A 16543-nucleotide genomic window follows, 5' to 3' on the forward strand; every position below is an offset into this window, starting at 1 on the left:
AATGTTGTACTTTTGACTGATGTGGTAAAGTTGACTAAACTACATCCATTATCATTACTAGTTATGTGTAGGCTCTCTTTTCCAATAGTCCGTTTAAAAATATCCTCTCGTCCTAGTTTAGCATTGAAATGCCCCAATAAAATTTTCATGTGATATCTAGATAACTGATCAAAAGTATTGTGACAGTCGGGAGTCGATCGCGCCCCACAGAGGTCGGGGGCGCACGAGAAAACGCGGTGAAGAAGGTTGCGGCCTCTCGGGTCTGGAGGAGACAGACGTAAGAGGGGGCGCGAGGTGGAGGTGCGGACATGACGAAGGGTGAGGGGGAAGTAAGCAGCTGGTGACTGAGGGGAGAAATCCAGAGAAGTCTGGATAGGCGTCATCCTCTCGGTATCTGAAGATTGTTCGCGAAATCGTACATTCTCGTAGCTATGGTTTGGTTATAAATTACGACACGTGAGTGAACTTGAGGAGCAGTTCTTGTTGTAGTCGTTAGACAGCAAGCCAGCCAGCCTTGTGTAGCAGTGAAGCCAGCTTCGAGACCGGAGTTCGACTTGAGTTGTGTCCGTAACTGTGGAGTCGAAAGTCCTGAGTTTGAGTGCAGTGAACCGCAGTTGGGGGACCTGAGTTCGAAGTACAGCAGATTGTCTCTGAAGGTCTGGGGTTCGAGATACTGTGAACTCTAGTGACTGAGCTAGAAGAACTAGCCAAGGCAAACGAACTGTGAACTGTGAACTGAGAACTGACAGTTCTGATTTTTAAATAGTGCTTTGTGAAATTAGTTAAAATTAGCAGTACATTGTTGTTCTCAATAATTCAAGTAAATTGTCATTGTCGTCTGTGGAGTGCAATAACGAATACTGTGTTACTGTGTGGAGTGCAAATCCCATTGTTGACGGGAGTGTTTACAGTCAATTATAGCAAGTGATTATTGTTGCTTTGAATAAAAGTTACATTCTTGTTTTGTAATAAAAGTTACAATATGTTCCAGTTCCTCATAGAAGCTATCCTTTATATGATCATCTTCCTCTTCTGTAGGGGCATGAGAATTTATAATTACAATATCGCACCATTTACCCTTAAGTACTAAATACGATAACCTGTCACTGATAAATTCGATCTCTTTTACTGCTGATTTTATTATTTTATGAACAAAGAATCCTGTTCCTAATTGGTGATTATCATTTCCTTCCCCATAATACAACAAATAATCTCCTATTTGTGTTATGCCATTCCCATCTAACCTAACCTCTTGTACTCCCACAAAGTCTATTCTATATCTAGCTAGTTCTTTTGCTACTAATGTTACCCCTTCTGTTCTATATACAGGGTGATTCAAAAGTCGCGCGACATAGGACATCTCCGTTATTAGTGTAAGTACAAAAAATAGTTTCAAATAAATGTTTTAGATATTGATACGTGTAGTTCATGTGCAAAATTTAAAGAAAGTCGTAAGAGCCATTTTTGAGAAAATTGCAACAAACATGTTCGCGTTTCAAGTAAAGTACCAGCTTGGTTAGGGAAAACGCATCCAAAACTTAGGTGCCACATCTCTGGAGGGTACGAAACTTAAATAAGAAATGTGGTTTGAGTCGCGCACTGTAATTAATAAATTGTGCTTTTTGTGTTCACGGGTGAGTGAGTTGAGAGTCACAATGACAAACTGAAACATTTTTTAACTCTTGAACTTTCACGACCTGTGTAATTGTTCCTCATGCACACTAATGGAGTAAGTGTTCAAATTGGTGGCCATTTTGTTGACGGCACATCCATACACGGTTGAGGTAACTGCTCCGCACATTACTTACAAATGGCTTTTAAGGAACCCGAAGGTTCATTGCCGCCCTCACATAAGCCCGCCATCGGTCCCTATCCTGTGCAAGATTAATCCACTGCTGCAAGTGTTATTTGTGCACATTCTCTCCTGTCCCAGCAGTTCATCCAGTTTTCGGGGCCTGTTGCTGTAAATTACAGACTTGAGATGTCCCCAGAGAAAAAAGTCAAGTGGCGTTAAATCTGGCGCTATAGGCGGCCATTCCACTGGATCCCTGCGATCGATCCAACGCACAGGGATAACTTCATTCAGCAATTCGCGGACTGTCAATCTGAAATGCGGTAGTGTTCCATCCTGCTGAAAGAAAAACCCACATCTTCTTTCTAGGGGCAGATCATCCAAGTAGGGCAGCAGTGTAGCCTCGAGATTCTATCTGTAAAGTGGAGCAGTGAGCTTGTTGTTCAGAAACACGGGACCGATGACAACATCCCCGTGTATGCCACACCACACATTTAATCTTGGGTTAAACTGATTATGAGCCTCTACAGCTATGTGGGGGTTCTTGGTTGCCCAGTACACAGCGTTATGTCGATTCACTGTTCCGTTCAAATGGAAACAGACCTCATCGCTCCAACAAATATCAGCTTCAAGGTTTGGCTGGTGCGTTCGTCGTTCAAGAAACTACTCACAGAACTGCACCCGCATATCTGTGTCATCCACATGCAATTCCCGCACAAAGTGCATTTGATAGGGATAGAAATGATTGACGGATAGTATCCTGGACACGGACACTTGACTGGTGCCACATTCTTGCACCATTTCCCTGGTTGACCGTGATGGACTGACTACCAGCTTAGCTAGTACACTAGCTTCGTTTGGATCCCCTGTTGCTGCACGAGGCTGCCCTGAACGTTTTTTGTCGTGGATACTGCCTGCTGTCTTGAACCGTTCCATTAAATGACCAATGCTTCCGTGATGTGGGGTAAGTTGATCTGGATGCCATCTGTGATATTCTTCTGCTGCTTCCCATAGACTCAGGCCTCCCGCATGGATGAGAACCATTTTCACTCTTTCAGGAATTGTGTACATTGTCTGTTACTACCTGGTTCACTGGTGAAACTAGCACTTACTCACCTGTCTACACAAAAAACACAATTTATTAATTATGGCGCGCGACCCCAACCACATTTCTAATTTAAGTTTCGTACGCTCCAGAGATGTGACACCTCAGTTTTAAGTGCGTTTTCCCTAACCAAGCTGGTACTTTACTTGAAACGCGAACATGTTTGTTGCAATTTTCTCAAAAATGGCTCTTACGATTTTTTTTTAATTTTGCACATGAATTACACGTACCAATATCTAAAACATTTATTTGAAACTATTTTTTGTACTTACACTAATAAAGGAGATGTCCTATGTCGCGCGACTTTTGAATCACCCTGTATACAATATTATAATTATTTTTTAATATTATTTTTCTGTTACGAAAATCGGCATTTCAAAGTGGCTGGAAAGTTGAACAATGTAGAGCTTACAATAGTTCACTCATGTGTAACAAATACACTTATGAAATGGGATTCTAATCCTGCTACTACTTAAGTGCTGGTACCTGCAAGGAAGTGTTCTTCACAAAGGATAGTGGGCAACTTGCTTAGCATTGAAGCTGTTTGGATTTGAAATATTCGCAACGAAAAGTAGAAATAATTCTACGTGAAAATAATTAATTTCTCCTAAAACCATGAGTTTGAAGACTGGGTTGCCCATTTCATTTCCTCACTACGATGAGGCAACTTGATTATTGGCTGATGAGCTCCCATGCACCAGTTACAGTTACAGCATGTTACCAGTGCACCGACAACCATCAAACTATTATTGTAAAATATTATTGATTATAAACAATTCAAAGTCATTTATTCGCCCAAATCAAACAAGGAGATGCTAAACTGGTCTCCTTTGTGTCACAATGTTAAGAAATGCATTATTTGCTGCATTGCCTTTAAAAATGCAGACATACAACACCTAATTTTGTCTTGGCTTCCACAAATATCAAGATAAGCTGAAATTACGATGCAGTTGCTGATAACAATGCTGCTTTTTTGCTCACCAATAACACACTTTTCTCGTAACCAGTGCATGGAAGTGCATCGGCCAACAGTTAAGTTTCTGCTTCCTAGTAAGGAAATAATTTATTCACATAATAATTATCTGGTCTTAAAGAGACGTACAGTACCTCATTTATTTTTCTAGGGAAAATTATGGTTAATAAAAATGTTTATATTTTTTATATTTGTTTTATTGATAAGAGAGTTTTGAAGGATTTCATTCTAAATCAAATATATATATATATATATATATATATATATATATATATATATATATATATATATATGTATATAGTCCACACCTGTGGAGTAACGGTCAGCGTGTCTGGCCGAGAAACCAGGTGGCCCGGGTTCGATTCCCGGTCGGGGCAAGTTACCTGGCTGAGGTTTTTTCCGGGGTTTTCCCTCAACCCAATATGAGCAAATGCTGGGTAACTTTCGGTGTTGGACCCCGGCCTCATTTCACCGGCATTATCATCTTCATCTCATTCAGACGCTAAATAACCTTAGATGTTGATAAAGCGTCGTAAAATAACCTAATAAAATATATATATATATATATATATATATATATATATATATAAAACAGTTGGTATGGCATTACTAGATTATATCTAAAATTTGCGATAATCAATGACATACTTTATCTTCATTAACAGGTTAAAGACGGCCAAAACTAAAGAAGGTGAAGAAGATGAAGAAAACAAATCTAAGAAAGAATGGGAGAATATATCACCAAGGTGACAATGAAAAATTACAAATATCACATCTCGAAAGCATTTTATATCTTGTGATGAGTTAAGAGGGTAGCACTTTATGTCCTCTATAAGGTATTTTATTATAGGCCTATTTGCTGAACTGCAAAAGTTGTGACATAAAATACACAGGCCAAACCAAAAGGAATTTTAAGACCATGTAATCAAAAGTCTCCACTGTCATTCTTGTGTAGCCCTAATTTTTGAACTTATATGGAAACTCCTCAGAATGGTATATTCTTATTTGAGGACCTCGCTGTCCTATTGAGTATTATGTAATCAATAACTTTATGTAGTCATCACGTAGATACTTATTAATGGAGAAAAATTCGTTTCGGCACTGGAATGGAACCCAGGACCCTCAGCTTGGCATGCTGAGTGCTCTTACCACCTGAGTTACGCCAGGATCTGATCCACAGCGCTGACCGAACTCTCCTCCTTTGTATCGGATCCTGGTGTAGCTCAGATGGTAAGAGCACTCAGTGCGCCAAGCTGAGGGTCCTGGATTCGATTCCTGGTGCCAGAACGAATCTTTCTCCATTAATAAGTATCTTGAGAATGGGGTAAAGATATGAAGTTCTCCATAGCTACTCTTATCTTTCTATGTAGATTTGATGAGTTTCTCTTCTTCTTTAAAACAAAAAATGTACCCAGGGTTTCTACAACAAGAAATCCCTTGTTCTTTTGCTTGCCATGATTAACCAACGTGTGACAATCTCATGGCTGTTGCCCATATTGCAATTGAATTCTCAGAAACTTTTTGTGTGAAATTTTTTTGTTATAGTGAATCGCATGAGATTAAGACAGAGCAGCATATGACCATCTGGAAGCTACTCCTTGCTTTGTGGATGGCGTTCCAGGCGCACACAGACTTGATATGCTATGTCATCATATTCTGGTACCATATGGAGTCTGCATCTATTTTGTCACTTCCACTTCCATTGATGGTCTTGCTTTGGGGGACTTTATCTTTACCAAGACCTTCTGTCACCTTCTGGGTAACTGTGATCGTCTATAGTGAGGTACCATACTTGTTTTGAGAACATATCGTAGTAGCCTATAGAAAAATTTTGGTAATAATAGTAAAAAGAACTTCAAGGAGTGAATTTATGAATAGGCCCTACCGGTATCATTCTAAAAACTCTGCTTTAATTTTCTTACATTTATTTTCTTATTAAATAAATTAAGTAATTGTGATGCTATAAAATAGATTTCAAAATATACACTTATGACATGCTGTCTGTTTGTCTGTCTGTCTCTTCATCATCTGTGTACAAATATTTCCTCCAAAGCATCAGTATTTTATTCTGTTCATATTCTGCATCAAGTTAATTCGTTCGGAAATTGTACACGTTAAATATAAACGCCAACATGGAATAGATCTGTTTTAAAAAAAAAGAGCATACACAAGATGGCCGTTTATTGAAAATCGTACAAAATATTTATTTCATAATTTTGTTTCCTAAATAGGTCATAATATGATGAATGAAATGGTACAGATATTATTGATCCAAAAATGGTTTTGTCAGAATCATTAAATATTATTTATGTACAGTAATTATTGTGCTTTTAAATCATATATTTCTTTAGACAAACATTTTAGGGGTTAAAGGTATCTGTGTGATGAATTTTTCAAACGTAAGCTTAAATATCCTTATTCAACATGGAAATGGAGTACAAAAAAAGCTTCAGTTAGTCATAAATATTCTTCCACACACACGCATGCACCCCCCCCCCCCCACGCAAAATAATATAGATATTATCTATATGTCTATAATATAGGTATTATCTGTTCTGCCCGTGGGCAGAAAACTATAAATGAATGAATATATTTCCGCAAATTGTTTTGTAAACTTAACAATGTCTCTAGCCCTTATAGAAATAGAGAAAATAGGGAGATTGTATTTCTCTGCAAAAACTTTACTTTTCTGTACACTAATATTGGGATATATGTATATAATTGCGCTTTAAATAATTAGCCTTCAGCCTCATGGTCTAGTGGTCAGAGCTTATGGCTATAGTTCATGAGGTCTCGGGTTCGATTCCCAGTTAGAGCACAGGAATTTTTCGGAATTTTTCCTTAAAGGGGGATTATTCCTGTGTTCGTCCATGGTCTGGAATTTAGGTTAAGTTTAGATTTAAGACCTCTCCTGGCACCACATTATCATAATCATCCTATCACATCATCGGAGTAATGTAACTCCATCTTCCAGGCACCCCAACCTCAGAAGTGGATTACAATTAAGCCACGGCCAGGAGAGAAGACCAGAAATGTCGAAAAGACAACCTGGTGGCATTGGATAAAAAAAAAATAATAATAATAATAATTTTTTATCCACTTCACTAAAAATGTTGTCTGTTATCAGTTACCAGCACTGGCTATGTAACTTTCAGTATTGCTATCAGTATTATGTAATAAGTAATTCTTGCATCTGTAGACTAATTATGAGAAAATGAATACTTATAATTTTTACTTCCATTTTTGTTATTTGTAGGTGATCATAGTGCTGAAATGGCTCTTTCATATTCGCTTTCTACTCTGGACATATGACTATGACCGGGAAAAGAGCCCATTATATCCCATACGCATAATAGGTTTTGAGACGAAAAAACTGAATTTATTAAGTGATCTGATTCTACTGTTAATGATATTTTTTCACAGGTACATTTACATTATATTTCTGTATCCTAAATTTTATTTGTCAATGCACATTGAAAAATATTTGAAAATAATGTGCTGCATAAATTAATTTCATGAGGTGAAGCTTGGACTTTTGTAGTGCAAGTATTATCTCTTCTCGATAATGCATTGTTGCTTTCTTTTTCATTCGGCACGATAAATCAATTTGTGTTATTTACTTATATTTAACAATGCTGTCATCTGCAGAAACTAAATTTCGTGAGTGAAAGAATTATTATGAACTGGTAAACAGGGAAGGACTTTGAAAGTAGCTTATTGTGGCATGTCACTACTGATCAGTTAAATTTGCTAAATTAATAACTTTTTAACGTAGGCCCAGTTGCAGAAATACAAATCAAATCAGTCCCTGATCATGATCACTAATCAGTTGATGTCTGATTTATTTGATTGTTCATTGTGTTGCACAAAAATGAATCTCCAATCAACTTGCCTTGATTTACTAATTGCCAATTTAAGAAAGAAATACATTTGACATCAGCGCTGTTTGGCAATCATGGCCAAATTTTATGCTCTGTAAGAGAGGAGAAACGAATACATTGAGAGGATGCTGATCAAGAAAACAAATTAATGCTTTGCCGTTTTGTTGTTTTTGTATAAGTAAAACAGCCAGATTGCATCTGTATAGACTACAGAATGAAGCAAAAGAAATGAACTGAACTAAAAACGTGAGGGGCCGAATTTTTTTTGATAATAATAGAGCCCTCTTATTAAACATCGTATAGGGCTTTATGAAAGTAATAGAAAATAAGAATACGGATGGTGTTTGGTTGATGTAGTAAAACGAAATATTTTTCGGTGAGGTCAGAAATCATGACGTCATTCACCATACAACTTCAGACATCACTTATGGATATTAAATTTACCGAATATTTGTTCGTATTTTTTATAATTTCTTCACCAGAAGAATATATTAGATCACCTATTAGGTCATTTTATAACAGTGTAACTACCTACTTTAACTATTTATTTCCTATATAAATTACTATAACTGCACTATAAACAACATACCGTACTGTACATTTGATCAATGACCAATCAAATCAGCAAAAATCTGTTGATCAAATCTGATGGAAGATCGATTTCCAATCAAATCATCATTCCTGTAATAACTCTTGTGTGACATATTTATCGGTTTTCAGATTTTTGCTCTATTAAATAAATTAATAGTGATACAGCAAATAATAAAATCTCCTATATGTAATTATATTTCTTTGTTTCGAAAATGTAAGAATTCACAATCCCCTATGTACGGCTGCCATAGGATGAATAAATGTTTTTTTCTCCTACTGAAAAATTGTATATTTTGCACATAGTAGTTATTGCAGGAACAACGACGAAATACTGATTGTTCTTTCTAAAATGAAACTGATGGACAATCAAGTTCTTCTTGATCGTTGATCATATCTCATTCGTTTTTCTGAAACTGACTCACTTTATTGATTTAACAAATATAACTTTTCATTAGTGATATACAGGTTAGTGTCACATCTTAATTTGTATGTATTGCCCCAAATAGAGCAGTAGATCACTCGGGGGGGGGGGTCATATTTTTGTAATACATAATACAAAGAATAGATAATAACATGAATGTGATTTATTTCTCCTATATATGAAATCTGAAGAATATTCATTATTGTTTTATTTTATTTAATAATTTTCTTGGAGATGTATTTAATTAATTTCTAAGTACCGGTACTTTCACAGGTCAATGTTGAAGTCTCTGGGTCTTTGGCTTTCAAAGTATGAAATTGATCTTGAACATGATGATCAGGAATTCTCTCTGGATGAAGAAGGCCTCCATCCATTGGAAAAACATAAAACTACAGAGAGCAAAGAAGTTATGCCCTTAATATCACGAGGGCATGAAAGTTCCTCAAAAATGGTAAGAATAAGGATAGTTCTCTTATGAAGCTTGTAGGCTTGAAAAAAATAAGAACACTTTACAATCACAGGATTAAAATACAGATGATATAGACTGGGTTATGTCTGAGGTACGGGTTTCCGGTGCTGATCTAGATTCTAAGGGTTTGGGACACCGGGCTTATCAGTAACTGATGGGAACTTACCTGCATGACCCAGGAAGGACGGTCCACCTGTCAGTGTCGGATTCACGAATAACACCCAGGCCATCCATCGGACTTAGACTATCATCGTATATAGAGCGTAGAATGGGCCTAAAGGATCGAGAATCCGTCACGAATCCAGTCCTCATTTAATCGGTCAATCAAGACAGAATTCAGGAACAGGTCAACAATGGCCTGTATTCTTGAAAACTTGATTATTATTTATTTGTCTGTAGCAGGGCAAGGCCCCAATTACAATAGGCAGTACTAATAGTTGCTTATAAAATAAAAAAATGGAAAAAAGAACATAAAAAAGATAAGTACAGATATAAATATAAGATACAAGTATAAATGCAAATGAAAAAACAGATAAATACAGATGTAATACAAGACACATGTAAATATAAATAAAAAAAACAAAATAAAGAAATGAAAAATAGATAAATAACAGATAGGCCTAGTATAAATGAAAATGACAGAGTAACAAATATATGGCAATATCATTATGAAGACTACAAGGGAAAAACCTGATTAGTCACGTTTTACTGGTTTTACAGGAGAGCAAGTTAAAAATTTGAAGACCCATTATATTCTATTGTCTTTGGGTTATCATTCTTCAAATTTCTTTGGGCTAATGAAGTTCTTATTCTGTACACAAATCTACACTACCTGAGCTATTACATGACATCTAAAACAGAAAATCTATAATTTTGGACTTATCAAGTTTTTACCCTGTGCTCTTCAATTTTAAATCAACTACTGGTACCTTCAGTATTTCAATAAGAAAATATTTATATTATAAGAAATGCTGAAATCCAGAAATCTAACGATGATGATGATGATGATGATGATGATGATGATGATGATGATGATGATGATGATGATGATGATGATGATGGTCAAATACAAATTTGAAGAAGTTTCTAGTATTATACCTTGCTGCTTCAATTACAAGCCCTAGGAACCAGAAGAGTGGGAAGACAACTTCAAATCTTTAAAAAGATTCAGTCCTTGATATTCATAATGATGAGCATTCTATCTTGAGTAGCAGCCAGAAACCCAGTTCTTTCTGCATAGAATGTACCCTTTTAGAGCTGAATATTCTATGTTTGCTGGTTTACAATTTTTTTTTTTTTTTTACAAATACAGTTTCCTGTGTAATGAAGAAATGCGAAGTTATATGATTATTGACTTATTCTAACTTCGTAGTTCAAAGTAACTGGAAATGTGGCCTCCGAATACTATCACTGTTCTATAAAATTGCTTTCAAACTTGATTGCTGACTATTGTGAAGTGAAATTCAGTCCAAATAACTGACACTACAGACACAACGAAAACAGCAACATTTGCTCCAAAGTAACTTTCAGGTTTGATTTTAATCAAATTCTATGTTCTTCATTTTAGATTGTAAGCCTGTAGAAGGTTTTTTTCCCTACAGATACTATCACATTTGAGCTCTGATTTAATTCCTGAACCAATAAGGAGCAATTCTAAGAAAAAGATTCTCCTCCGCATGAAAGAAGAAGACTTGAAAAAGAATTTGAGTTTCTCTGTGGCATTGGGGTATGTACTCAAATCACTATCAAGTATGTCTCTGCTGCTTTTAGTCTGTGAGTTGCTAATTATTAGTCTATTGAAAGATCAAGACCGATCAGATTGTTGTCATTATGAAGCCAGCCACTGTTGATCGCTATTGCCTCTTCATTACTAGGAAGTTGTTGCTGTTGTTTCATCACTAATATTCGTACATTGCTGACTGCTTCATCATCTATTGCTTCTACGTCATTAGTGGTACATTGTTGCTCTTGCTCTTTCATCACTGGTACGCTGTTTCTGTTGTTGCTGCTGCTTCATTCTATGTTGTTTCTATTGCTGCTGTTGCGTGGCCTCGTGAAAGTCAATGTTGAATACAACAGACAATAATAAAGAACAATTGAGTGTAGAAGATTTTGCATTTTAATATTATACATGAATATTTGAATACACATGAATACATGAATATTTTAATTAATTTAACGTCCATTTGCACAATTTTAATGTAGCCTGTGCTTTTCTCCTGGTTATGAAGATTAAATGTGCAAACTTTGGGACATATCGGTCAAAGTATGTAGATTTGTATAGAGAACATACATGCATACATACATACATACATACATACATACATACATACATACATACATACATACATACATACATACATACATATATACTGTAACTTTAATTCAAAACAAGAATGTAACTTCTATTCAAAACAACAATAATTACTTTCTATAATTGAAGGTAAACACTCCCGTCAACAATGGGATTTCCACTCCACACAGTAACACACAGTAACACAGTATTTGTTATTGCACTCCACAGACGACAATGACAATTTACTTGGATTATTGAGAACAACAATGTACTGCTAATCTTAACTAATGTTCACAAAGCACTATTTACAAATCAGAACTGTCAGTTCTCAGTTCACAGTTCGTTTGCCATGGCCAATTTTTCTAGCTCAGTCACTCGAGTTCACAGTATCTCGAACCCCAGACCTTCAGAGACAGTCCACTGAACTTCGAACTCAGGTCCCCCAACTGTGATCCACTGCACTCAAACTCAGGACTTCGGACGCTCACACAGCTGCGGACACACTCAAGTCGAACTCCGGTCTCGAAGCTGGCTTCACTGCTACACAAGACTGGCTGGCTTGCTGTCCACCGACTATAACAACAACAACTGCTCCAGCTCACTTGCCTCTCTTCTTTTATAACCAAACCATAGTTTCGAGAAGCTACGATTTCGCGAACAATCTTGAGAGGATGACGCTTCCTGAAACTTCTCTGGATTTCCCCCCTCAGTCGCAGGCACATACTCCCCCCTCTCTGCCGCGGACTAGAGTGCCATCGTTCCCCTTACATCGCGCCCCTCCAGACCCGAGCGGCTGCAGCCTTCTTCGCCACGTTTTCTCTTGCGCCCCGCCCTCTGCGGGATGCGTGATCGAGCCTCGACGTGGCTGTCACAATACATACATTCACTTTTATATATTAAGATATGCTAATATACTATCTTAATCACAAACAGAAAATTGCCTCTAAAAGAAGCTCAGATCTTCCTGAAATATAGAAAAATCATAATAGCTTTGATTGTTTCAAAATTCAGAGAATTTGTCAATCAGGAAGGTCCACCTGACAGTTTCACTATGGCTTATCTAGTGGAAGGCTTTTCCAGCAGGAGATTGCCCAAATGAGGGAGTCAAGGGATTATTTGACTGTGATAACAATGCTTTGTTCGGCTCGTGTGGCAGCAGGTAATTTCGGTAGGCTAATAGAACTTATTTGCGAGGATTCTAATGGATGATTTCACTGCAAGGACAGTGCTCTCTTCAGCTGTCGTTGAGGAATCTGTTTTCAATTGAGTCTTAAAGATCACATGTTGAAAGCCGAACATAACATTTGACCAAAACAGAAAGTTTTTGCTGGTAGCCATGTTATTTCGAAATATTTTCCCAAGGAATTATTTGTAAGCATGTCAGTTATAGCAGCTAATTGCAGTATGTGATTTATGATTACAGGTTGGTTAAGGAATATTGTTCGCCAGTCTCAGAATTCTTCTCCATGCTTCTTCACCCTCCTTCGCATGGTGCAGTTGATGTTTATGCCTTTATGTTCTTCTGTGAACTTTTCAACTTCGTGCTAACCATCTTTGGCTATTCTGCATTTGGGGTAAGTCTTATTGAAATTGATTTTTTACATCTTGATTACACAACTTTTAACACTGTATCATTTCGGAATATGTATGATAAGAACTTTCTTGTGTTAAATTTTAACGTACCTTATTAACATGTTTCGACCTATTTTCTGTCATCTTCGGAACTGGTCGTTGTTGGTCTTGGCGCCTCTTGTTTCCTGTGTGGGTGCGTTCGTAGTGTAGAGTCAAACAGTGTTTGTGTTTTGAAATTGAGTTGTGTGTTGAGAATATCGTTGGGGTGTGTTTTTGTGTGTCTGTATATTTCATATTGTTCTAGTGTGTTGAGATTCTGGCTTTTTGGTTGGATGTGCAGTATTTCCATGTCTGTGTTGATGTCTCTGTAGATGTGGTTGGTATTTGTGATGTGTTCTGCATATGTGGAGGTGTTTTGTAATTTTGTTATTGCTGTGATGTGTTCTTTGTAACGTGTTTGAAATGATCTGCCTGTCTGTCCTATGTAGAAGTTGTTGCAGGTGTTACATTTGAGTTTGTATACGCCTGTGTGGTTGTATTTGTTTGTTTGTGTTGTTTGTGTGTTGAGATGTTTTTTTAGAGTGTTATTTGTTCTGTATGCGATGTTGTAGTTTAATTTGTTGAATGAGGTTGCAATTTTATGTGTGTTTTTGTTTTCGTATGTTAGTGTGATGATTTTTTACTTCTGTACGTATAGTTTAGTATTCTGGTATTTCCAAATAACCTTACAGATGTTTGGAAACTTTTTGAGCATAGTATTATTAGGAGGAATTGATTTCTACAAAACTCCTATAGGACATACATCAGAATATGATTTCTTAACTAGACACTTACTTATAATTGGAATCATATATATCATCCATATGCCTTCACCCATTTCAAGTTACGGAATCCAAGACACTGAATACTAGTACATTATTATATAATCCCGAATACCACCCACTCGCACAACTGAATTTCTGACGACAAAATTTGGAGCAACATATTATGAGACCATGAAATGAAATGCTTAAATAACATTCACACTTGATTTTTAGAAACAATATTTTTGCAAAAAAAGTGCTGGTTGGTGTTCGGGATCGGTAAATAATATTTGACTTGCCTATCTGCATCTCGAGCAGTCCAAGTAGACTGCGAGCCATAGTTTGATGAATGCTGCTCTAAGGAGCTCTCTAACCGTTGCCATTATAACTGTCGTCGCTGATGTAACATTCAGTGTTCTTAAATTTCATAACTAGTTGCCAGAGGTTGGTGCGTGATAAACAAGCTATCCAAATGAGATTTTAAGATAGAGAAGATAGGCAGTCAAAGTGGCGGAGAACGGAGAATTATAATAACAGGTAAAACAAAGAGAGTCTTAGTATGAACCTCGTTAACAAATAAAATACAGGGTGTTTCAAAACTGATGATCAAAAATTTAGGAATGAAAAGTAAAAGCGAAGAGAAACAAAAAAGTTCCAATTAACCGTTTACGATTAAACGCCATTTTGTGCTGGTTGGGGCCTGCTGAATACTAAGTACTAATTCCAACAAAAGCAGTGACAATTTTATTTACTTCATCAATCACGAAAGAGTGAAATTAATAATTTTGGCTTTAGCATCACTGAAATGTGATTGAACATACACAAAAGAAACTTTTTTGTTTGACAAACAGCAAAGTTTGTGGATAAACAAGATACAATACAGTATGAACATGTTAACTGAAGAATTTTACAGCAGGTGTTCAAAATGCTAATCATGCATTTGAATGCATCTGTCTAGTCTTCAGGTGTGGTGATGTCTGTTGTGTAAACTAGGGTTTTTACATATACATCTTGATTACACAACTTTTAACACTGTATCACTTCGGAATATGTATGGTAAGACTTTCCTGTGTTAAATTTCAACGTACCTTGTTTACATGTTTCGACCTATTTATGGGTCATCTTCAGAACTGGTCGTTGTTGGTCTTGGCGTCACTTGTTCTGTTTCCTGTGAGGGTGTGTTCCTGTGGTATAGTGTAGAGTCAAAGAGTGTGTGTGTTTTTGTGTTTTGAAGTTGAGTTGTGTGTTGAGAATTTCGTTGGGGTGTGTTTTTGTGTGTCTGTATATTTCATATTGTTCTAGTGTGTTTAGTTTCTGGCTTTTTGGTTGGATGTGTAGTATTTCCATGTCTGTGTTGATGACTCTGTGGATGTGGTTAGCATTTGAGATGTGTTCTGCATAGGGTTTTTGTATAATCCCATACACAAAAATGAAAAGGATTTAAATCTGGTAATGTAGGTATAAGTCCTTCTCTACCTTTCCACCGTTCACCATATTGTCAGTTTAGATATCGTGTGACAGAAAGATATGGGATGGGGAGAGTGTCGCATACGTACAAAGCATTAATGTTGCCACTTTACTGTATCCGGGCACTTGGTTCACTGGAGGCCTCAACCAGCAGAAAGTGGCATTATCTCGTAAGATAACTTTTTTTGCTTCTTTTCGTTTTTATTTCTCATCCTTAAATTTTTTACCATTCTGTATATTAAAATATTCCATTTTTGAATAGCATATTTCTGTTTTTTTTTTTTTTAAGGAAAGTTTGTTTTCCCTTGTAAATGCACGTGTTCTTGTTTATAATAATTTTTCAACAGTATAGGCCTACATGTTGATGCATTTATTTTTCAGTCCGATGTGATTGGTGATACAGAAATTACATCATATCTGGAAGAGGACAGAGTGCCCACTCAGTTCCTTATAATAATGCTGATCCAGTTTACGCTGATAGTGATTGACAGAGCATTGTACTTGCGTAAATTTATTATAGGAAAAATAATATTCCAGATCTTTCTCATAATAATAATCCATGTGTGGATGTTCTTCCTACTTCCATATTCTACGGGCAAGTAAGACATAACGTTTAACATTAGATTAGATTAGATCTTTATTAACCAATAGAATTACAAGCATTCATGGCATCGTCAGTACACAAGAAAAATTACAGAACATACAATATAATACAAATAAACTTAATTCTAAATAAGCTTCGCATGAAAAACTGAAATTTCTTTAAATATCCATTGAAACTGAAATACAGTATGAATTATACAAAGTAGTATATTTTACAGTACAACTTAATACTAAATGACGTGCAAAAAAAAAATTCTAAAATACGAGGGGGATCCAGGAAATAACGACCGTTTTGTTGTAATAATTAAAAAAAATATATTTATTTGAAAAAACAAAGTCTGTTAAATAACTGAAGCTTCCTTTACTTCTCTACATAATCACCACCTACATTTAAACATTTGTCGTATCTGTTCACTAGCTTTAGAATTCCCGTGTTATACTCCTCTGCCGCCAGTTCATTAAGCCAGGTGTTCACTGGCTTCTTCAACTCTTCATCACTTCCAAAACGCGTACCACCCAGAAAGTCTTTCAGCTTAGTGAAAAGGTGAAAATCACTAGGAGCAAGGTCTG

At 36.4% G+C, this 16543-nt stretch overlaps 1 protein-coding gene across 1 annotated transcript in view; it reads left to right on the plus strand.

Moving 5' to 3' along the window:
* The window catches only part of LOC138711104 (piezo-type mechanosensitive ion channel component-like), a 99258-nt gene that overhangs the window by 58978 nt on the left and 23737 nt on the right, over positions 1-16543 (plus strand). Inside the window, exons 31-37 of the mRNA XM_069842428.1 lie at positions 4536-4616; positions 5416-5653; positions 7127-7293; positions 9037-9214; positions 10834-10958; positions 12952-13102; positions 15752-15969. Of these exons, the coding sequence (XP_069698529.1) occupies positions 4536-4616; positions 5416-5653; positions 7127-7293; positions 9037-9214; positions 10834-10958; positions 12952-13102; positions 15752-15969 (1158 nt within the window). The remainder of the gene's footprint in view (positions 1-4535; positions 4617-5415; positions 5654-7126; positions 7294-9036; positions 9215-10833; positions 10959-12951; positions 13103-15751; positions 15970-16543) is intronic.

The sequence above is a fragment of the Periplaneta americana genome, chromosome 12 (genome assembly GCF_040183065.1).
Source record: "Periplaneta americana isolate PAMFEO1 chromosome 12, P.americana_PAMFEO1_priV1, whole genome shotgun sequence".
In the NCBI taxonomy this organism is placed as follows: Eukaryota; Metazoa; Arthropoda; class Insecta; order Blattodea; family Blattidae; genus Periplaneta; species Periplaneta americana.